Source organism: Eulemur rufifrons, chromosome 16 (assembly GCF_041146395.1).
Source record: "Eulemur rufifrons isolate Redbay chromosome 16, OSU_ERuf_1, whole genome shotgun sequence".
Taxonomy (NCBI): domain Eukaryota; kingdom Metazoa; phylum Chordata; class Mammalia; order Primates; family Lemuridae; genus Eulemur; species Eulemur rufifrons.
In genome coordinates this window covers 10705804-10730111 of record NC_090998.1, presented here as the reverse complement: position 1 = coordinate 10730111, position 24308 = coordinate 10705804, and the positions used below count along the sequence as shown (strand labels likewise).

At 38.5% G+C, this 24308-nt stretch overlaps 1 protein-coding gene across 1 annotated transcript; it reads left to right on the top strand.

Annotated features, from left to right (window-relative positions):
• Positions 1–1147: 1147 nt before the first annotated feature.
• LOC138396843 (liprin-beta-1-like) lies at positions 1148–19891 on the top strand. The gene is given in 12 exon segments (XM_069490528.1): positions 1148–1211; positions 5213–5242; positions 5245–5417; positions 8012–8098; positions 9194–9307; positions 10273–10404; positions 14339–14431; positions 16269–16434; positions 17296–17421; positions 18745–18896; positions 19577–19642; positions 19784–19891. Coding segments are annotated over 12 exon segments (1311 nt in total).
• Positions 19892–24308: the final 4417 nt, after the last annotated feature.

The following is a 24308-nucleotide window of genomic DNA, read 5'->3' as shown; positions in this document are numbered from 1 at the left end:
TCAAGAAACTGATACCAGAACTATAAACATATTTGTGAAAATAAAGTGGTAAGTGAGATCTGGCTGCTTGGAAACAGAGGGCAAAGGTTTCTGTTAAACAGTGAGCCCTTTCTTTCCAGGTATTTGCTGTACTACAGCATCTGCAAGGTAACAAGAGCCTTATTTAGGTCTGTTCGGAGAATCTACAAGGGTGCTTAGTCTGGTACCTGAAATGCGTTAATTAATGTTGAAAATCACATTAGCTTATCTTCTTCTTGTCTATGACCAAATGTTTTACAAGCATAATCTCAAAATATTTTTGACAGGTGAAACAATGAGTAGATTGTCACACAATTTCAGCATAGACCTGTCCTTCAGATAAAATCAGATAAACAGAAATTCAGTGTTATACCGGAAGTCAGACAAACCTAGATTAAAAGCTAGTCTTTGCTATATTTACTTGATGTGCTCCATGTAAAAATCAAACATCTTTGATCCTGACGTGTAAAATGGAGATCAATGTATCCATTTTATAGGTTTGTTGTCATTATTAAGGATTATGGATAACTTACATAAAAGCGTAAGAATCACTATGGGTACTCAACTGATAGGTATGATTACATTATAAAATACCACTAGGGGTTTGTGTGTGTCTGTGTGTTTAGCATGTATGTTAGTGAATCCTTTTGTTAGAAAATTCTTAAAGCAAACCCTTATGCAGAAAGAAAAAAGCAAACAAGAGAGCAGAGATTGGTGGGGCTGGTACAGGGAGGAATGAGCCAGCACCTCTCGTGCCCCCAGCAAGCTTCCACAGCCATCCCAGGTGCACTTCACAGAGTCCTAGAGCTCTGGAGTAGATAGAGCATGGAGACCATTCTACTGGATGTTAAGGACCTTGAGGGCAAGAACTGAATCTTCTTTATTACCTGACACAGGTATGGCATGTGGTCTTGTGCTACAGATGATTGGCCACAGCGTACTGAATGGTTAGGTTGATTCAGCTCCACTACTTCTGAAGTTCTCTTTCCATATTTTACTGTGAAGTGTAGTTCTAATTGGAAGCTGAATTAGCAAACTCACATACAAGCCTGTGTCATTTAAAGGATACAATGACAACATCATTATTTTTTCAGGTCTAGGTTGGAATTTGCGCTTGACATATAAGAAGATGATGAGTGATGAAAGTGACATGTTGGTTTCGGCATCAGAGAAGATGAATGGCATCAGAGCAGGTAATTTGCATCCTCTGAAAGAAGAAATCATTGCTGGGCGCAGTGGCTCTCGCCTGTAATCCCAGCACTTTGGGAGGCCGAGGCGGGAGGATCACTTGAGGTCAGGAGTTCAAGACCAGCCTGAGCAAGAGCGAGACCCCGTCTCTACTAAAAAATAGAAAGAAATTCTCTGGACAACTAAAAATGTATAGAAAAAATTAGCCGGGCATGGTGGCGCATGCCTGTAGTCCCAGCTACTTGGGAGGCTGAGGCAGAAGGATTGCTTAAGCCCAGGAGTTTGAGGTTACTGTGAGCTAGGCTGATGTCCTGGCACTCTAGCCCGGGTAACAGAGCAAGACTCTGTCTCCAGAAAAACAAAAACAAAAAAAAAAGATGGGATCATGATATTTACTCTGCTTGCTTGGCTTTTTCATTACAAGTCTCTTGTTACCTTTTCACTTTCTTACTTTCATTTCTTGGCTCTCTACAATGCCTTTGGGTTCCTATGGTTTCATTTCTTCATTTTCTCCTTATTTCTGTTATTCATTTTCTGCCAGAATTATTCTCAAACTTAATTGTAAAATATCAAAAATTCCACTTCCATCCTAGGTCTTGGATCAAGGATAAAGAATCTGCACCTCAGGGGATTCTGGTGTACGTGGTCTGTGGACCACACTTTGAGGGACACTGCACTGCCCAGTATCCATGAACGTTCTCATCTCTTCCCTTGAATCGACGTTCACTTTCCACCGATGACTCTTACATTTATTTTGTTATTCTTTAGAGACAGGGTCTTGCTGTGTTGCCGAAGCTGGAGTGCAATGGCTGTTCATAGGTGCGATCATAGCTCACTGCAGCCTCCAACTCCTGTGCTCAAGCCATCCTTGGGCCGCAGCCTCCCGAGTGGCTGGGACTACAGGTGTGCGCCACTGAGCCTGGCTTGTTCAATTTACATCTATTTACTATCCCAATTCTTTGCTAAGCTTCCAGTCCCTATTTCAAACTGACAACCAGATATCTCCTTGAAATGTCCTATAAGTACATCAATGTTATCATTTAAAGCATTGAGCTCTTTCACTGTCCATCCTTGGAAGTTCCTCTAATAGTCTTTTTCTCAGTTCATTTTCTAACCCTCCATCCACACTTTCCTAAGCCAGAAATTTAAATCATTTTAGACATTTTGTCCTTCATGTTCCCCATTTAGTTAATCAAGTTCTGCAAATTCTGCCTCTCCCAGATTCTGCCTTTTCTTTTTATCCTCTCTAAAATCTGTCCTGTCTGTCCTACCATTATCTTTCTATGGCCAAGTAACCTTTCCACATGACGCCCCCAAGACTCTTGCTTTCCCGCTCTAGTCTATCCTTCCCGACCCCACCAGAGTCTCCTTTCTAAAACACGGATCTCATCCTACGACTCCCTTGTCAAGGATCTTCAGCAGGTGTCTATCGTGGAAGCAGAGCAAAGGCTGTAAACCAGCACAGCTTTGTCTCACACCGTGGCAGAGGGGACTGACTAGCAAGTGAACCCTTGAGGTCTCCAGGAATGCTGGCTACCTGAGGTCTCATGTCACATTACAGTTTTTGTCTGAAGAGAGGAACTTTTACGTATTTAGGAACCCATTATAAGGAGGAGAGGGATGCATATGTACCAGTAGGTGGGGTTGTCACCCCGCAATGGTCAAGGTCAGAAGCAGTTGAGCTCTACTCCTCCTGGATTCTAGTTGTGCTGGCCCCACCTGCTTATTTTTTCTGGTCATAAATTTAACCTTATTCTGTTTGGTTGTTCTAAGTCCTGTTCAGAAGGTTCTTTTTCTCCCGAGGGAAGTGGCATGCCATAGTTTTTTATACTTCTATGTCCTGGAGACCCAACTTCAATTTAACCTCCTTTGTAAATTAGAGTACTGCATTCAGTTCTTGTAATATCATTTTCAAGAGTTCTTGGCAAGCTAAAACTTGTCTAGGGGAGGTGAACATGAACACCAAAGTCTAACAACCAAATCTGGGAAGGAACAGGTTAAGTTTAATCTAGAAAAGTGTTTTCTCGCTCAGGGCGTGCAACATGCTTCCAAATACTAGTTGAAAATACTATGTGGAAAAGATATGGACTTACTCTGTCATGATTTCAGAAAATATTACTAGAACCAATTCTAGGCTTTTGCCAGAGATTGTTACCGTACACTCTTAGAGAAACTCTAGTTGAGAGAAATGATATTTCTAGAATAGTGTTTGAAGGTTTTACATTTTATATATTGTATCATATTAGTGTCTTTATTTCTTAGCCCCCAGCAGGGTCTCAGACCCTTTCAGACAGTTATTAAGAAAGACAAACCTTCCCCAGGTCCCACCTCAAACTAAGTCAGTGAGAAGCGTTGTGGGTAGGTAGGACCTGGGTTTATATGTTTTTAAATTAAGTTCAGTAATTCTCTAACTGGGGTGGGAGGGAGAGGAGGAGAAATGACTATAAATGTTTGGAAACTTTCTAAATATACATCTCTCTCCTATGCCCGCCTTGTTTTGTGAAGGCAATTTAACAGAAGGGACTGTCACGGACACATATATTTTTAATAATATCATCAGGTGATCCTAACGCCCAAAACTGCCGGAAGAGAACACCACAGCCTGACTGGGTTTTAATGCCCTTGTGTTCCTCCCTCCCCTCTCAGCCTACGGGGCTGCTAGGGGATTGATTCAGAGGGTTGTGTGATGCAGTCAGCACTGTGCCTAGCGTGTCAACAGTGACTATGATTAGAGTTTGGCAGATACTGGTCTAAATCATTTGGTCCAGTATTAGGAAAGTCAGTGGAATGGACTAGCTGAAAGAATTTCTGTTTCCATGGTCACAATTGATCAAGCCCGATGGCCAACTGGGGAGAGAACGCAGGCATTGGTTTGTGTGTATCATCCAATTGCAGCCCTTCAAACATGTGAGGTGATAACCTGACCATCACAGTGACTGATTTGTAAGTATAAATGTAGTATGTGTATCTGACGGAACTGAAAATAAAAATCAAAGCGATAGAGAGGTATATATGATTGTTTTCATAATGGGTTGTGGGTCAGTTGTATGAATTTAAAAGTAGTAGAATGTTTTCTCCTATAAGTAATAACAAACAAAAGTGGCTGTAAAACTTTTTTTTTTGAGACAGGGTTTCCCTGTGTTACCCAAGCTAGAGTGCAATGGCATCATCATAGCTCACTGTGACCTCCAGCTCCTGGGCTCAAGCCCTCCTCCTGCTTCAGCCTCCCAAGTAACTGGGACTACAGCCGTGAGCCACCATGCCCATCTAATTTTTCTATATTTTTATCGAAACAGGAGTCTCACTCTGTTACAGCCCAGGCTGGTCTTGAACCACTGGGCTCAAGCAATCCTCTTTCCTCAGCCTCCCAAAGTGCTGGGATTACAGGTGTGAGCCACTGTGCCCAGCATGTAAAACTTTTTTTAAGGCTGATATTAACAAGAGCATTTGATGCTGGGCTGCAAATGAAATCATAGGGGAAAAGTTTAGACACATGTGCTTCGCACATACATACACAAATGCACACATGTAATTCTGTGAAATCTGGAGATTAAATTCCAGTAAGTTAAGTGGCAGGTGGCCTTCATGGCTTTGAAGTTGTGCTATGCAGCTTCTACTTCAGTATAAATCCTTTTCAGGGATTTTTGAAGATTTTATGGTCTGTATATGTATGGTTCCACTTGGCCTCATCTGCCACCTTATCCATGGTTTCCGTGAGGCCAGCACACCTCACACCAAAGCTCACCAGGCTCTTTATCTTTCTATACTACACAGTTGGCCTCCTTGCTAGGTATTGGACCATTGATATTTACCACCAATTATATGATTTTTATTTTTTCACCAAATGGCTATGACTTATAGAGATTTACATGATTGAGTTATTGTTTTCTTGTTCCTTGTATTGATTATTCCTCAGTGTGGTTAGACTGGTTTATCGCCTTCAGCTCTGGTATTTTATCTAACATAAATCCCATTGTCTCTCTCTGTGATTTTTCCTTTAACCTAGATTCTAAGGCTCTGGAATATTCCAATGGGTTTCTGATTGCCAGTCTTCCACTTCTCTGTTCACAGGAAGCTTGCGAGCTCTGCACCTTGTGGAAGACCTGTCTGGACTGTTAGAGGGGATGGAAACAGATGAGAAGGAAGGCCTGAGATGCCAGATCCCACACTCAACAGCAGAAGTGCTTGTTCAATGGCTTCAGAATCCAATGGTAGTTGTTACAGGCTGTGTTGTGAATCTTTTGTTGCTTATTCCAAAGTTCAGAACATAGCATAGGTGACTACAACAAGAAAAAAAAATTGTAAGACAAGAGATTTACTCTGATTTTGTCCCTTAAGAGATTCCAATTTCATTTTGACTCTAAAGATAACTGTTTACAAAGTGCTGTTAGTCTGCGTTTTATGATTGCTGACAGGTCACCTGAGTTTGCCCATCAAAAGGGCTTTTAGACTGTGCCTGAATGGCCTACAGTGGCTCACCACAAACAGTCCTGTGAGAGAAAGAACCTTGGACATAACAGATGTTTTCTCAGTCATATTGGGAAGTTCACTCTGAAGCACCCGATGGCAATTCTAAATGGAAAGTGTCCTGAATAGACACTTGAGAAAGCAACAGAGGTTTGTGGCAGTCCTTGATAGGAAGCGCCATCTAGTGGTTTATGGCAATCATTTCAATTCTAGTTCTTGAGTTAAATTGAGTTGAGTGTGACTCACTGAACAACAAGGCCTCTTTCTAGGCATCCTTCCCCCAAATTGATGCCATGGAAGAGCTGCCCTTTCTCTGGTCTCAGTGGTAAATACCACGGTTTTAATATGTGATGATCACATAAAATCTAAAGAATATCACAAACACAGATTCGAAGAGAAGGGTAGGAAGGATACTATTTCGTAAGCGTTTAAAGGACACTCAATTTTCAGTAAGATGCACTAATATGCTTGTGAGTTGATTGTGTTTATATAAAAACTAATGAACATGGTATGAAAGAATCAATTCTGATTTTGGATCTGTGGTGGAAATGAAGCCACTTGCTTAGGGAAGCTTGATAGTACAACCTGTTTTCATGTGATGTGGCATAAATACTTGTGTTCCCACCCAATTTACCTCTCCCCTTCTGAGTGCAGATAGTACCGTCCATCCTTTTATGCTGGTACAGCCACACCACCTTCACAACTGGAGATATTTTACTTTTTTAAAATATACGATGGCTTGCTATTATACTTCATATTTACTTTGCAAGTTTGTCCTCCAGAGATTTAAGTGTCCAGGTTTGCTGATTTCTTTGGGGATGGCCTCCTGCTCTGAAATTAGGTTTTTTCTAGCATATTCCTTAGCCCATTTTACATCCTATCTCACCCTTCTTTACTGCATGTTTTTCTGAATATTTAGCATGTAGTGAGAAAGGAATTTACTATTGTTAGAGGAACCTATTCCCCTAACCCACATCCAGAGGCCGCCAGTGACGGTAATAACTTAAGAGAGTACCTGTGGTTAAATTTTTGACATTTTTTCAGAAATTGTCAATGGCACCACATCTTATTCAGAGTAATAGCCAAAGTGCTTACCGTGGGATGCAAGGCCTTATGGGATTGGTTCCCCGTCACTCTCAGACCTCACCTCTCTTTACAATGCTTCCCCCTTTTAAGTCCACTCGAGGCACTTTGGCTGCTTCACTGATTCTCAAACATGCCAGGTAAACTGGCCACAGCGCCTGGGCTCGAGCAATTCTCCTGCCTCAGCTTCTTGAGTAGCTGGGACTACAGGCAAGCACAACACCCAGCTACTTTTTTCTATTTTCTTGCATCGGCTGGTCTTGAACTCGCAACCTCAAGCAATCTTTCTGCCTGGACATCCCAGAGTGCTAGAATTACAGGCGTGAACCACCACATCCGGCCTCGGTTGCTTTTTAAATTGAACTCTAGATGGCCCCATTTAACTATTTTGGATTCCAACTGGCTTTTATTCCTATTGTATTTGAATAGGAAATGAGGAAATCTATTGGGATCATATATTTTATGGTTATGAACCATTTAAAAGCTATTAAAAGTCACATAAACTACTACATGTTTCCAAATGATGTTTTTTATGTGTCTTTCATGACTTGCATATGACCGCAGAGGAAAGAATCTATACTTTCTTTCTCAATCTCTATTTCCTGTGGCATTTATACCATGCGTAAATATACCCAAATCATATTTAAAAGCGGGGGCAGGAGGGATGGGACGAAAGAGTGAGCATCAATATATGCAGAGGAGCCAGGTGCTAGGGAGGGCACAAGACGATTTACAGGCTCTGCCCAGGAGCTGAACATGACATTGTACAGACAAGCAAACTCACAAGAAGTTAATGAGTTTAAGACAGAAAGTGATAAAATGCTGATAAGCATGGCTAGTCAGTGCTACCAGGGACGTCATTTGTGGACTGAGTGAGTTTTCTGAGGCAGAGAGAAGGGCTTCAACAGTTCTGGGTGTCCACCGCACACTCAGAGAACTTTGCCTGCTCTTGGCTGTGTGTCTACTGTCAATGAAGAATATTACCAGCCACTGTTTCTTTGGGGTCATTATTCTCTCCTTGAAGATAAGAAATTGTTGTGTAGTTTGGCGAAAACATGTCTAAACGCTTCATGTGCCTGTCTTACCTATTTTGAGGTAAATGAACCAAATTCCATTCTCCTGTTTTCTGTTTGGCAATGACAGCTGTGCTGAATTCAGTTCAGGCTCCTTGGATTAAAGACACGTGACTTTCATTTGCCCACAATACATCGATCTTAAAGAGGGTCAACCTCACCCATATTATTTCCTTTGTCAGACAAATGGACACCTTCCTGGGAATGGAGACATGTATCAGGAAAGGCTGGCACGTTTAGAAAATAATACAGAATACTTCATTCATCAGGCAAGTGATTTTAAAGTGTTGATCTTTCCTCACAACATACTTATAAAGACTATTTTAAACTGGGATGACAAATTCCAATGCTTACAGCCCCCAGACTGGTCATGGCAGTAAGTGCAGCAGGGAATGGTGAGGCTGGGGCAGCACAGGGCCGTGTGCACGCAGTCTGGAGGGAGCTGCCCTGACTCAGCCTCAGCTCCTCCAGGGCCAGTCTGAATAGAGGCCCAGTGTCATCCGAGGTGACTTTTTGATCTCATCTGTCAGATGATCTGATGTTCAATATATAGCAGGAATTCAGACATATGAATATCTATAGTATACAAATCTGAAAATTATTGTATATTTCTGAATCTGGATATAGACTTTTAATTTTTTCAAATGATACCATGGGCCAGACAAAACACAACAGTGAGTGGATCTTGCTTGTGGGCTAAATTTGAGTTTGTTTCTTCATAATGTTTTAAAATGTTTGGCAGTTATTTGTCTTTTGTATTTTGAGCTAAATGAATTGAAGTATATTTACTAGGCTGGTGATTATTGAGGAAAAACTCAGAGATTTGCAATAAGCACTGAGGTTGAAGGAATCACCCAATAGCTAGATCCTCACAGACCTTTGAATGTGTTGAGTTCTGATCTGAATCATCTTGAAAGATCTCATGGAATTTGAATTTTCTGGTTTCTTTTCCTTATTCTTCTTGAAGTATCCAAATTGGAATAGTCCTTGATAATTTCTCTTTCAAACATTAACTTCATTTCCTCTCTGAACCTCTAATACTATCGTCCCTTGCCCCCAGAAAGATAATTAGTATGCACACACACTCTCTCATAAATGGTTGAAATGGTCTTACCTATAAAGCAGTGTACATCCCTAATCAATGCTAACTTTCTCCGAAATTGTATAGAACTCTTTAGATCAGAAAGCTACATATAAATAGGAATGTGAAGGACCACTGTCACCTTGTAAATTTTCAGATTATTTTTCTTTAAAACCGTCTGAGTGGTGGGATCATTGCAGTGCTTGTTCCCTTTAGAGAAATAAAGTAGGCAGTAGGACCCACATTCTTTCTAACTCGTTGCTGTATTTTACTCCAAATACAGATAAGTGTGTTAGCAGGCCAGCTGGAGGCTCAGCGAGAGAAGATTAGAGATTTGGAGCTTTGTGTCCAAGAGCACAGAGAGAAGTTGAATGCCACAGAAGAAATGCCGCTGCAGGCTGGTGCAGAAGCCAGCACCAAGGTGGGCTATTCCAGCTGAGTTATTTGAGATGCTACATTTCTATGCTGTGTTTGCTGTGAGGCAGCAGTAAATTTGGAGATTGACTTAGACCAGCACATTTTGTGCAAAAACCTAGAATAGCAGAGTCTCAAAACACACACACAATATAAAATATTTATGTCATTAGAATCTGGAATAAAATATTAATAGGATTGTAGGTTATTTTAATTTTTTTTCTTTTCTTTTTTCTTTCTTTTTTTTTTTTTTTGGCATTCAGGTGGTTTTCTAACTCTCATTCAAGAGCATGTATTTTATGATTAAGAAAAAAGACAAGTACCACATATGACTTTTGTTATTGGGGAACAAACTGATAATGTATATAGACATGCGCCCGCACACACGGTGCTCACATGTGAGAGGCTCTGTAATATAGCAGATAATGTACACACTGGAGCAAAACGCTCAGGTCTGAATTCCTGGTCTGCCATGTCCTTGCTGTATAACTTTCGGAAAATTCTTAACCTTTCTGTTTCTCAGCTTCCTCATCTTTTGAATAAAGATAACAGGAATTTCTACCTCATAAGATTGCCAGGAGGATTAAAAGACTATATGTCACAACAACACCTGGCACATAGTAAACACAATGTCACCATCATCATCATCAATGTTATCACCAGGCTTAAGAATATATAAGGTTTATATATGTGTGTGCATCTACATAATATGTATAACTATGTAACTACATAACATCTATATAACTCCCCCAATATACTGACATGTGTTTATTGATTCTCAAAGAAGGGTAACTAAAGTTAATAATTTTTTAATTGTATATATTCAGTAATTATACTTTACTGCATCCTTTACTTGATTGGTGCTGCTTTGTACACATAAATGAAATAAACTCACATGTGGCTGCTTCTAATAAAACAATTTTCAATGTATCTCTTAAATTCTAATAGGAACTTCTGAGCAGAACTTCTTTACAAACTGAGAGATTGCATCTGTTGGCTGAAATTTGTGACTTGAAGTTAAAAGTGATGGCTGTGGAGAAGGACAAAGTGGATTATGAAGAGAGGTTTAGAGACATAGAGGTGAACCCGTCTCTCTGTCTGTCTCTCTTTTCCCAACCCCACCTCTCACACACAGTCCTATGGCAAAGTTGAAATTCCTTGGAGGTGTGTGCAGGGGAGGTAGTTAATTACTCTATGCCCTCACCCTGCTTCGTTTTAAGAATAAACTTTATTTACATTGACATCTGATCACTAAATGCAAATGGCAATTTTTATTTAAAAAAAAATTTTGTTAAGACTTTTGATATGCAATATTAATCTTTCCATTACCCTTTAAAAATACTTTTGACTTTAGGATATTTGGATCATCCATCCATCCATCCATCCATTTGTCCATACTGGTTTTCTTAATTTTGTAAATAATACATTTAAAAGCATGGTTTTACTAGTAATTATTTAGGCACCCTGATGATTTACTATGTCATTGGATTTTGCTTATTTGTATAGAGAAGATGCTTATAATATCATAAAATCACAGAACTTTTGGAGATCAGTTAATTAGGCCTTCTACTTTTGGTCTATTCAACACACAAATCATTCCAGTTAAATAAGGCTTACTATACTTTTATTAATTTGAGGTGTATTCTACACCTTGAAGTACCCATTTTAGTGGCTAAACAAGCTTTTTGTTTGTTCTCTCTATTTTATTGTTAATCTAGGCCTTCTAGTTTGTTTGTTTTGTGGGTTGGGGGAGAGAGCATATCCCTCTGAAATCTATTCATTTGAAATGAAATGTAAAGACCTGCAGCAATTCCTTCTGAGGGCCATCTTCCCTCCTTTTTTCTGTTTTCTTTCTTTGGTTGGAATGTGGAGAGGTGTCACACTGGATTAGAAGATGGATACCAAGAAGGAGAGAGGAGAGGAAATGCCTTATTCTTCCTCTCTATCTTTATCTCAGACATTTATTTTATGCTGACTGTATGCCATCATGATACCGGGCACATTACCTATATTATCCACTCTATGAAAGGTCTTTATAGAGTTGGAGATAATGAGGTTTACTCCATTGCTATTTTCAAAATCAAATTTTCTGTCAAAGATCCAACTGTAATGGGAAGTCTTGGTATATGTCTTGCTTCCTCCCCAGCAAAAGGAAATCTCTTACTTGGTTCATGTTTTAATCTTAAAGCTCTTTGTCAATCACCTATATGAGCATGTTTCTCATCTGATTGAGATAGGAGCTCTTAAAATAAGATTTAGAAAGTTACTCAGTTTTAAAATTCTTGCTTTTGTGCTTTCTTTAAAAATCTGCTCTGATGTTTTCCTCTTTCTCCTCTTTTTTGTCGTTCCCTGATCCCTTAGTTGCTATAAAAGGCAGTAGTAGAACTCAGTCAACAGATAAACAACAGGGCAGTGGGGCTAGCTCTGCTGCAGGGAAGAAATTACGGCAGATGGGTACAGAGGTGGCCTTTCTCCGTGTGCACGCAAAGTCTAGGGGAAGTCTTAGCCTGTATGACTGTTGTTAGTTTAACTTGGGTACAAGATGGTAACCAAATGTTTTTGGTTCTTTTTTGAGGGTTAAGACTCCAGAGTAATATTTACATCCCTTGAGTTTGGCTGCCGTTTGTATCAAACTTTTCCCCCACTGCTTCCTTACTTTCCCATGCATTCCCAATCACATGCAAAGTGATCTTGTCATCAAACTTCCAGTAAACTCAATGCCTGATCATTTTCTAATAAAAATTCAATGGTATTGGTAAAACGTAGTACGCATGTAGTGGGAGATTATGGAAGAGTTGATAAACTTTGTGATGTTATATATAAAAATAATTAAAATAGTCCTCAGAATTAAAACTGAATTGAATATTATTATGTTCCTGTTATTCTTTCCTTCATAAAAGCAAAATATTTCCCTGGATATTTCCTGAATTCAAAATATTTAACTTTGTCTTAGAATTTTCGATTATTTTGATATTAATTTCTAAGAAAATATTGCCGTGAGGAAGAAGTATAGGCATTTCCAAAGGATTAGGAATAAAAGTCTTTAAACCTTGGAAAATTCAGGACTTGCCTGTCTCAGTTATTATAGATGGGAGATGGTTAGCATCGCTCACCACTGCCCCCTTCTGGTGAGAACACACACGTCAGAGACGGAGTTCCTTGGGAGCTCTGGAGAGTTCTCTGAAAAGGAAAAGGGAAACTTAATAGGGATTTTCTTTTTTAAAGAACTGAACTTTTGATAAGAAATTAATTAAAATAATTTGTATTTTATTATTAAAAGTTTCACATGAAGGTGCTATTTCCAGATTTTCCAGCCTGAGTTGTCACGGGAAGAGAAGATTTTTTTTTTTTTTCATCCTGAAAATCTGGATTCATGTTTAAAGTGTTGCTCCAAAAGATAATGAGGTAGTTTTTTTAAAATAGGAAAAGGATACCAGTTTATAACTCCATTTTCTTCAGTTGTTTTTTCTTTGCAAGTTGTCACTATTTCTGAAAGTGGTAAAGTATAGCTAGATATTTATGTGGAGTTGCCATACAAAGGAAAAATTTTATAAAATTGTGTAATGGCTATTTTGTAAATAAACATACAGCTACGATTTCCCATTTTCCCTATGTGTGGAGACCTTTGGGACACCTTGTAAATATACATCCACACACCCCATATTGATGAAGGGAGATCACTAAGGAGTCAAATCATGCAGAAATGATTCATTTAAATAAGTGAGAGAAACTGGCTTATTTTAAAAACTTGAATTCTGAGCTGTTAGATAAGGAATCACAAATAAAATGTTATTGAATCATGTGAAACAGTTCTTGACCTCATTCATAAAAGGAGAAAATAGATTTTTCTGTTATTGAAATATAATTATTAAGGAATAATTACGTAATAATGGTAGGTAGTACTTTTCCCCACTTTACAAGAGATCACAATATAAAAGCCTGTGGGTTTGCTGGGAAGTGTATTTCATTGTAGCATCCCTTTCCTAGTGTTTGTGAACTTGAATTATTGCACTTGGAAGTTTAGAATAATCCCTGTTCACAAAGTTTTACTTTTTATAGTATTCTGTATTTTTTTTTTTTTTGCACTCTTGTATAAAATTCTATTATGTAGTTTATGAATTAGTGGCCCCGGAATAAATGTCTTGTAAAAAGAGAGGAGCCAAACATATTCACCATTAGAGAGATTGTTGTTGCTTATAATAAAAAAATGGCCTCCTGCACAGAATATTTGAGCTTCTCTTTTGGAGGAGTTACTGTTTAGTACTCTAATTTCCTTTTCCTACTTTCTAGGCTCTGGCCATAAATACGAGACTACTCCTTAGAATATTTAGGCAAGTTTTACAAGTAAATTAGTCTGTTGTAAGAAGTGGCTATAGGAAAGGTGTCAAATTGTATTGTATTATGAAAACATCAGGATTGCTTTCTCTTTCATTTTACAAATACAAAATTGTAGTATAGTACTGAATATATGTGTAAACTATAGGCCCTCATCCACCTTCAAGTGGAAAATCTGGTTTAAAGGATTCAAATTTTACTCCATTCTCCCAGACTGGGTTGATAAGCAATCTGTATTTTTGTAGACAAATGAAGAAATTATAAAAAATTTTTTTATAAATACCCATATATCACTGAAAAAGCCCTAAAGGTAAATGGCATTACTAAAGAATGTGGCTTATTTTAACAGATGGAGTTCGTGTAGTCAATTTTAGTCTAGAAATATCTGATAGATGATAGTAAGTCAGATATTAAGCTACCTTTCTTAATCAAAATTATAGTCACCTTTTATTTTCATAAGCCCCTCACTTTAGAGCAGGGCATTGGGGATTTAAAGCAGTGTTTTAAATGGAAAGATGTGTTGGTTCTTAAGGGATACGTTCATTTCCATTTGTCTCATCTAATTCATACAACTTTAACCTAGGCGCCATTGACTTCTTTAGATTTCCAAGCTGCTATTTTGGAACAGATAACTGTGTTACCACTTTCCTAATGTATTTCCTTGTTTCTTTTTGGACAGAGGCTAATTCAGGAGGTCAATGATTCGAGGTTAAAAGTCAGTGAAATGGACAGTGAAAGAACTGAGCATGAAAAAAAGCTTAAATCAACCAAAGTAAGTTTTCTCACTGGTTAAAAGATTTAAACAAATGGTTCTACTACTCATGTATAACCAGTAATATAAGTAAAATATGTTTTCTGCTTAGTATATGAGGAAGAAGGTATTTTGTAAGTGAATGAAGTTTTCCCCGAAGCTGGGAAGCTTCTTGAATTTAAACACTGGTGTTCTGAATAAAAATCAAGGCTTAACTAATGTGACAGAACACAACCTGTCATTTCTGTGAGTGACAGCCAACCTCCTTTCTAAACTGATGCTATTCTCTTGGTTCTTTAGCTTGTCTTTTTCTATTAGTATCTATAGTTTGCTTTCACTCCTCTGTCTCTCTACCAGTCTTGAATGGCCACACTTTCTAGCATGAAAATCAAGGTGGGTCAGCAGATGGAACAAAAATGGGAGAAAAGCAACAGATGGAACAAAAATGGGAGTCACTGATGGGGCAGAAGACTTGGGTCATGGGATCCACAGCCTGTCGCTTTCTGTCTTGTGTCGTTTTGCTGTGATGGTGGTTTTAGTGGTGTGTGCATTCATTTTGTATGTGCGTCACCTGTTTATGAAAAATACATTTCAAGCTGATTGAAGGGATGGCGTGATCCCTAATATTGTTTTCAGAAAGATATGAATTAGTGAAACATAATAAGCGGGTGAATAAAAGTATTAATTTATAAATTAAATCTAACAGTCTTAGACTATCTGAGACCCAACCATGGTAAAATAATTGTAGAAGCTCACCTCTGAAAGAATTCTCTTGCATATCAACAGCAGAGACAGCTTTTCTCCTTAGCAACTTACTTGAAGGTAAATAAATATACAGCACTTTACTATATCATGGCAGTGAATAAAAATCACTGCTTAGAAACAGTGCTGTGAGAAAAGGGCAGTACTTCTTGCTAGTGCTACTGAAAATTTCTTGTACTTGTCGTCCACTCCTGCTGTAAGTCAGCCTAACTTTTTTGGAGAGCTATGTTTTCACATAGTATCATGTGTAATAAATATCTTTAGAAACCTCTGAAAATGAAATGGGTTATTGAATATAAAGGTATACTTCTTAGCATTGCATAACTCTATTTTTCATGTTAAATGCAGCCAGCAAAAGTTAAATTTGCTAAAGCTAATTCTTTACTAAAGTAAAACTGACATTAAAACATTAATAAATAGGTCAATGGACTTGGAATCTTTTACAGTTGCGTAGTTAAAAAATAAAAAGAGGACTTAAAAGTGTGTTTCCTAAATGTATTTTTTCCCATTGATTTTAGGAGATTCTGTTCTTTCATCTTAGTGATGAAGATGAATTATTTAGTTCTGAGATTTGGCTAAAGTTGGTCATGATTTGCTACTATACCCACTCCGTAAGCTCTCTGCTTGTCCAAGGAGCATGAGTGCTATCTTGAAACGCTGAGTAAAAGTCAAGAAAGTCTCTTCCACTTTGGATTTATTTTGCTTTCATGACACTGAATATCTAATTTGATTATCTTCCTTAACATATATATATATATATATATATACACACACACACATATTGTTTTTTAGTATTTAACATGAGATTTAATCTTTAGGGCTCTCTTGGTGTTAATTACACTGTAACAGATCTATTTTTAATTTGATCACAACGAAACTTGAAATAAATAAAGCATGACTATTATTAATTGGACTTCTATTAATAGTCTTGCTTCCTGCTTCTCATTGCCCCTGATTTTGGATGTTTGTGTCTAAATTCTTGTAGATTGTTGCTTCATCTGTAAAATCTAATTATTGATTTAAAGAGCTCAGATGCTTTCTGAATATTCTCTTTTAGTCATAATCTACTGTTTTAAAATGAATTTATAATTTATAGGATGAAGTGGCATCTTCAAAAGAACAACTGGAAGAAAAGGAATCTGAAATAAGAAGGCTACAAAAAAAATTTGTTTGCAAGATGAAAAGAAAAGAGATTGAAATTCTCGATAGAGGTAAGAATGTATGTTTAACATTTGTTTTCTTGTTAAAATCCTCCAAAATCTGTAAAGAGACTGATGTTAGTCAATGTGTAATTTTAGCGTCAAAGAGAGAGTACCATAAACCAGCTCGGCCCAGGCCTGCAGGGGATTCTCCACAACTCTTTACTGTGCCTGGGAATCCATTACCTTCCTCTTCTGCAGCTGGAGAAGGACAATTCTGTACTTTATTGGGTGGTCCTTTTAGATTACTAAATTGTACATTCTCATCACGAGAATGGCACACTGAATTGGGAATATACACATTCAGATACTGAGGCTGGAGAGAAAGTTGAGGCCCAGTCATTTTAATGCCACCTACTTATAAATGAGTAAAGCCATTATTTAGTGCTGAGCTTATAGAGTTGGGTGAGCTTGTCAAGAGATCCTGCAGAGTGAACTTAGAACAGAATCTTGGAGCAGAATGGAGGAGGAGAAGAGAACAGGAGTGCTCCAGCAAAGAAGGAACTATCAGTTGACAGATCTAGGAGAAGGAGAGTATCGTGACATGATGCTAAAAGAGATGATTTTAAAGGATGTAGGAAGTAGTTAAACGGTACCAAATGCCACAGCAATGTTGAGACTAATTTTATTAATATTATGAATTCAAATCACTTGAGGAAAGAATATGGCAATCCTTCACACTCTTTTAATCTTCAAAGGAGTTGCAATTTTAAGTTTATTAACTTTACTCACAATAAACTGTAGAGTAGAACATACATTTGTGTTCCATGTTTAATATTTACAGGGTGCTCTTTGTAAATCACTGATTTATAGACCAACAGAAGAAGAATTCTTAACAGTTGCTAACACCAAGAAAATTAACACCTAATCATGTTCATACCATATTTAAAAATTCATCAAATCTTTGTTCTGTTCTTGGAATAGCTGACACAGAAAAGGAGACAGCAGAGCGCCTGGATCTGGCTGCATCCTCTAAGCAGAAAGCTTCACGGGGGAACAGTACCTCTTTGGGATCTCCACCATCTCAGGATTCCAAAAAGAAATTCAGAGGTATCATGAAACTCTTTCGAAGGTAAGTAAAAGAGTGAGCAAGTCGACTGGGCCTTGTCTTACATGTGGCTCAAATGTAGCGATAATTGGAAAACTGGCTAAAAATGGGTATGGAATTGTAAGACTTTTATATTCTTCTTATGGAAGCAAGGTTGTGATTTGGGATTCATTAACTCATGGGTCTCAGTTAAAGTTTAAACTTGTATGTGTAAGTTAATGACATACAAAGAGGATAGGCTGAAATATATGTGCCAGCTAAAAATGTTCTGATTAGCAAGTCTAAGGCCTCCTTAGGTATTAATAAGGCAATGTGTGTTGTGTCTTCTTCACATGTTGGAGAAGTTAGTTGTCAACAACATTCAATGCAGATAGCACGTCTGAGTCTGAATTCAAAAGAAGAGGGACAGGGGCAACTGCAGGGCCCCCATTGGATTGGCCTTGAGATTTGGGACAGTCTAGCAAGTAAGAACAGCCAAACTAATGGACTTTTGCATCTGTGCTACTCCTCAAAGCCTCATGAGCTCCTGTAGTAGTACTGTCATTGGGTTAAACCAAGTCATTGGTTATGCTGGGCCTACTGGACGGGTCCATCATCTCTAGAGTGGGGCAATTTGTCAATGGTTGGTGAACAACTATACAGAAGGTGAGGGCTATGGGAACTAGTTGAGGAGCCAGAGCTAAAGCATCAACAACATCTGTATCAGAACAGTTCTTGGACTTAAATTCTACATAGACAATAATTAGAAGTACTCTTTAGCATAGCTTTGGAAAGATGGGATGGCATGGTGGTTAAGAGTAGGCTCTAAAATGAGACAATTTGGATTTGATTTCTGGCCTTATGACTTTCTACCAGTTGAGTGACCTTGAGCAATGACTTCCGTGCTCTGTGCCTTAGTTTTCTCATCATAGTAATTAGTACCTACTCGAAAAGGGGATTGTGAAGATTAAATGAGTTAGTATGTGTTTAGTGTCTGGCAGACAATAATTGCTCAACAAGCATTCGTAATTGATGGAGACTATGAAAGCACTTAAAGAAATAAATCCTACTAGAATTCTTAGATTTATCAAGACTACGTAATGCTTTACGTATTAAGAATGGTTGGGCATGGTGGCTCATACCAGTAATCCCAGCACTTTGGGAGGCAAAGGCGAGAGGATCACTTGAGGCCAGGAGTTCGAGACCAGTCTGAGCAACATAGCCAGACTCTGTCTCTACAAAAAATGGACAAGTTAGGTTGTGGCGGTCCTTGCCTCTAGTCCCAGCTACTCAGGAGACTGAGGTAGGAGGATTACTTGAGCCCAGGAGTTTGAGGCTGCAGTGAGCTATGAACGTGCCACTGAAACAAGAAGATGGTAAAGAATGTGTTTGTCCAGTGGAATTGAGACAGGCATCAGGAAGTGCATCTAAGAAAGCCTCTGGAACTGGTTTGGACATGCGCCTGTGTGACAAAGGTGATTTGGACTGGTTAGAGCCCGTAAATATAATCCGATATATCTCTTTGAATGTGCTTCCAGCACTCAAACACTAAGTGGAAACTTTGTACACTGCACCTGCTAATCAGGGATTATCTCCTCAGATAACTAAAAATAAAGATAATAAAATAATAGTAACTAATTTCAGATCACTTACTGCATTCCAGGTACTATCCTAAGCACTTACTAGATAGTAATGTTCATGGAAATCTTAAGACATAGAGAGTGTTGTTATCCTCATTTTAAAGATAAGAAACCTGAGGCATGGAGAGTGTGCATGACTTGCCCAGGGTCTCCAACCCGTCAGGCCGGCTCCAAAGCCTGTGCTATTTAGCTGTCTTCTACCCTCTCAGTATTAGGGAAATCTATGTATTGAAACAAGTCAGAAATGGACAGGTCATCCTAACCTTTTATATTAAACTCGCGAGACTGCATACAGCTCTCTTAACCAGAACTCCTTTTGGCACTGTTACCAAAGTCATTAGACTAGATATGTCAGTCAAATGTTGCTTCTAATTTTTCACTTCTAATAGCGCTGAGAGGAGATGATCATGAAAAGTGTCCCGTTGCTCCTACCCCATTCAATACCATTTGCATTATTTCTTCTTAGAGTTTTGTTCATCTTGCTGCACATTCCTTGAAATTATGAAAATGAGTATGTCATGTTGTGGTTTGTTTGCAGATGGAAAATTCAGAAGGGACAGTGAGACAAATGGATGCGTTCTCTGAAGGCATCGACAATCTGACAGTAAGTTGGTAAAATGAATTGAAAATATTATTTTAAAAATGTCTTTCAGAATAACCCCAAAGGACTGCACGCATTTTGAGGAATGCACAGTTCTGAGCTCCGGGCTTTCAGTGTGTGACTCCCCATGTCCTTGTTTTCCAGCCCCTGTTAAAAGAAGACGACATGTTTAAAGACTTTGCTGCCCACTCCCCCCGTGCCAGCATCACAGACAGACTCAGATGTTTGACCCCAGCACCTGGACACTTGTGAATTGGAGTGTAATTGTTTTTCCCTATTTAATGTAAAAATCTGTAATATATTCTGTTTAATAAAGTGTTGCGTTTAAGATGAGGCTTTTATCACAGTTTTTTCTTTCACATCCACAGTATGGAGCATTTGGGGAGCAGGAACCAGTGTGTGAATGATTTTGTCACATCTGGGTTCACTGCAGCTGTGTAAGTATGACATTATGTGCTTTCAAAATCGGTATGTGGGATTCCTTTAAAAAGCATTCAGTGTACCACTAAATGCCAGCCACGCCTCTACTTGCCTCTTCTTGTCTTTTTATGTATTTTTCTAAATATATGTGTATAGACAGTGTGGAGAAAATAGAGCATTTATTTTGTGACATAAGGAAGTTGGTGAAAAGATCACATTTTAAAAAAAATACGGTGATCAAAATTTCTTATACCAGCTGTTCTTGAAGAGGTCAGAATGATCTTTCCTTCACCACAACTGAATTTTAACAATGTTGATCATTGGGGCTAAATTAATATATAGGAAAAAACTCCTCTTTTGATGAAACACCACAAAATTGTTGAGCAGTTAAAGAATTTCAGCCATAATCGTGTAATCCTTTTACCTCATAAGGAAGAACTCGAGGGACATTAGTATACTATTAACTTGACTATATCCATAAGCTCCTTCTTCCAAAAAATTTGTAGAAATAATTTCTGAATAATCCAAACACAAAACAAAAACCTTTACAGTGTTGTTTCTTATTTTTGTCTTTTTAAAATACATCATTACATCAAAATAATAATAATCTGCCTAAACTTATTAAGTGTACATTTCTCAGGCTATCAATGAATGCAGCTTTTTAAAAATCTGAATATTTTTCTGAACATTTTGTTTCAATCAGAGTTCAAAACAATTGAGGCTGCAAAATGAGTTTTATAATGGCTATTTGGTGATGATAAAATGTAGTTCATGTTTTTCTGTAGCTAGCAATGGGCCCCAATATTCTTTGTAAAGAAAATAGAAAGCTGCAACAAAAATCTCCCATTGTATTTATTTTTTTAGCAATATTAGAAAAAATATTCTATTTTTTATTCAGTGCTACGTAATTCCTCATGGTAGCCTACCATTCATTATTTGGTACCTGTATTGGCCTCTTACTGTATTTGGGTTTTATTTTATTTTATTTTATTTGAAACACAGTCTCGTTCTATTACCCAGGCTAGAGTGAGTGCCGTGGCATCAGCCTAGCTCACAGCAACCTCAAACTCCTGGGCCCAAGCTATCCTTCTGTCTCAGCCTCCCGAGTAGCTGGGACTACAGGCATGTGCCAGCATGCCTGGCTAATTTTTTTCTATATATATTTTTAGTTGGGCAGATAATTTCTTTCTATTTTTAGTAGAGATGTGGTCTTGCTCTTGTTCAGGCTGGTCTCGAACTCCTGAGCTCAAGCGATCCTCCCGCCTCAGCCTCCCAGAGTGCTCGGATTACAGGCGTGAGCCACCGTGCCCAGCCTGGGTTTTATTTTAATATGACTATGTGTCACCACTTGAAAAACTCAATTTGTTGTTATTAACAGAACCCGATTGAGAATACCAGAAGACGGTTACAGATGCCAAAAATTCTTTATTCAGGACAATATAACATAACTAATTGATGATATATAATAAGGTTGAAAAATTTTTGATGATGTATTTTATCTACAAATATCATGCACTGCTGATATTTGTTATGGTCTGAGACATGAGAAATGACCACTTAAAGACCAAATTGAGCCAAATCAGGAGGCTTTATTAGCTGGCCAGCGACTACTCCCTGTACTGCCAAAGGCGGCGGCACAGAGAGCAGTTTTGAGCTTTTGAAGTAGAAAGTTTTTATTGTGAGTGAAAAATCATTGAGGCAGAGCAAGTATGATTATAGGGGCAAAAAGTAACATTACATTACTTTCATGTCTTGGTATAACAGGACCTGGGCAGTTTAGGGTTTGGTCATGTGGAACACTTTGGGCACTGTCTTTAGTAAGTAGTTTTACAGAAATGAGATAGTAGGTTAATGATTTTTTGGCACGAAACTTATATTATGACATTATAGAAATAGCTTTAACAATGTTAAAATTTTAGCCTTTTAACATTATATGGTCAAAAGTTATAACAGTCAGTAGTCTTGAAGTTTTTGGCCCTTAAAATTCCCCACAGGTTTTTAGGGGGAATTAAATCATTGATTTTTTTTTTAATTTATTTATTTTTGTTTGTTTGTTTTTCAGCTCATTAAGGGGGTACAAAAGATCAGGCTATATACATTGCCCATGCCTCCCCATCCCCCCGAGTCTGAGCTTCAATTGTGGCCATTCCCTAGACAGGGCACATCACACTCATCATGTAGGTGTGCACCCCTCCCCTCCCCCCACCCCATCCCCCCCAGTCAGAACTTCAAACGTGTCCATTCCCCAGGCAGTGCGCATCGCACTCATCAAGTAGGTATACACCCATCCCTTCCACCCAGCCCCGACCTCTGTCCGATACCCAATTGGTGTTATTCCCCAATGTGCACTCAGGGAAACCAGTTTGCTGGTGAGTACATGTGGTGCTTATTTTTCCATTCTTGGGATACTTCACTTAATAGAATGGGTTCCAGCTCTCTCCAGGAGAACCAAAGAGATGCCATATCGCCATTAAGTTTTAAGTTTTAGAAAGATAGAGTTGAGTTATTGTGTATTTTATTAAGATTTTGAAATATTTTTTAAATTTATAATTTAGAACATTTTTTAAAAATAATTTATTTTAACTTTTTTTGGCTATTTATATCACTCTGTCTCCCACACAAATGTCTTAATTAAATAAGGTGTTTAGTTTATGTCTAAGGATTTATCTTTTAAGTATGGAGTGGAATTTTATGTTATGACAGTGTCATTTATTGTTTTTGTAAGTACCTAAGTGTAGTTTATAGGTTGCTGGGGGTGCCTTTGGTCAGTTTAAAGTAAGTAATTAGGAGGAACTAGAGGAGTCTTTGGAAAGTCTTATTTTCAGCGGGTCTTCAGTTGGTTGGATAATTTATTTTCCGGGAGTCGATCTGAAGATGTCTTTTTAATCTGGGTTTGATGGATCTTGTGGTGCTTTCCGGCAACTTTTACGGCTGTTGGCGTGGTGAGGGTTACTGGCAGGGGTCTAGTCTACCTTGCCTCCAAGGTAGTGGGGTGAAGTTTTTTTTATCTAGACGAGATTTCAGGGCTGTACCTGAAACGAAGCCTTTTTCAGGGGGAAGATTAATTGGTCTAGGATGAGTGGCCTTTATAAGGTCTCGGGCCTGTTGGACATCAGAGTGTAAGGCCTGTAATGACTTAAGAAGGGAATGGTTATTTAACTCTGTTATTTTGTCCTCCCCCCGCTTGGCGATAAGTAGGGGCGGTCAGCTGAACATGATTTTATATGGGGTTAAGCTTTTAATATAAGGAATGTATTTAGCCCTTAGTAGAGTAAAGGGGAGGAGGCTTACTCAGTCTATGCCAGGCTCTAGCTTTAACTTGTTTAATGTTTTTTAAAGTTTTATTTATTTTTTTATTTGTCTTGAACTCTGAGGCTTATAAGCATAGTGTAATTTTTAATTAATCTTTAATGTCTTAGTTAATAATTGAATTGTTTGGGTGATGAACACCAGGCCATGATCGGACCCCAGTGCAAGTGGGAGGCCAAATCGGGGAACAATCTCAGTAACTAGTTTTTTTATAGCTATTTGTGTTGTCTCTGACTTTGTAGGAAAAGCTTTTGTTCATCTAGAGAAGGTATTAATGAATATAAGTAATTACCGGTATCTGTACTTGACTGGATTTATTTGAGTGTAGACGTGGCACCTTGTTGAAGTTTGCTGGGCTTGGTGGTATAGTCGAGAATATCCGACCTCTTGAATTAGTTTTAGTCTTTAGGGGTTTTTTTATTTTAACTTTTTTTTAAATTTTTTTCTGTGTAGTTTGGAGACTTTGGCAAGAGCTGTTTTGGCAGAGCAGGGAGAGTTAGGAGAGGCCCCACTGGTTTTTGCGTGACTTTTTTTGTTGTCACGTCGGTGAAAGCATCATCTCATCACTGGGGAGTCAGTCCTCATTTTTGGTAAAATGTCCCCTGTACATGTGTTGTTGTAAAGGCCCTCTCCTGCCTGAGGGCCTGGGTCAGGGGCATGAGTTTAGCCTTTTGAGCTGGGGTTTTATGTCCAAGAGCCTGTGCCCAGATAACCTGGTCAGCAGTCACAACAGCCATCCCTGTATACCTGACTCCCTCTGAGATATGGCAGGGTTGAGGGAGGCTGCTTTTAGGAAGTGAATCTTGTGTGTTGGGGGGGGGTGTCTAGCAACAGCACCTGATATTGGCTTATGTAGGGGTTTGAAAACCACCTTCTGGGAGTGTGGGGCTATAGTATGTAAGTCCTGCGTCAAGTTTAGTTTAGAGGCTTTTTTGACCAG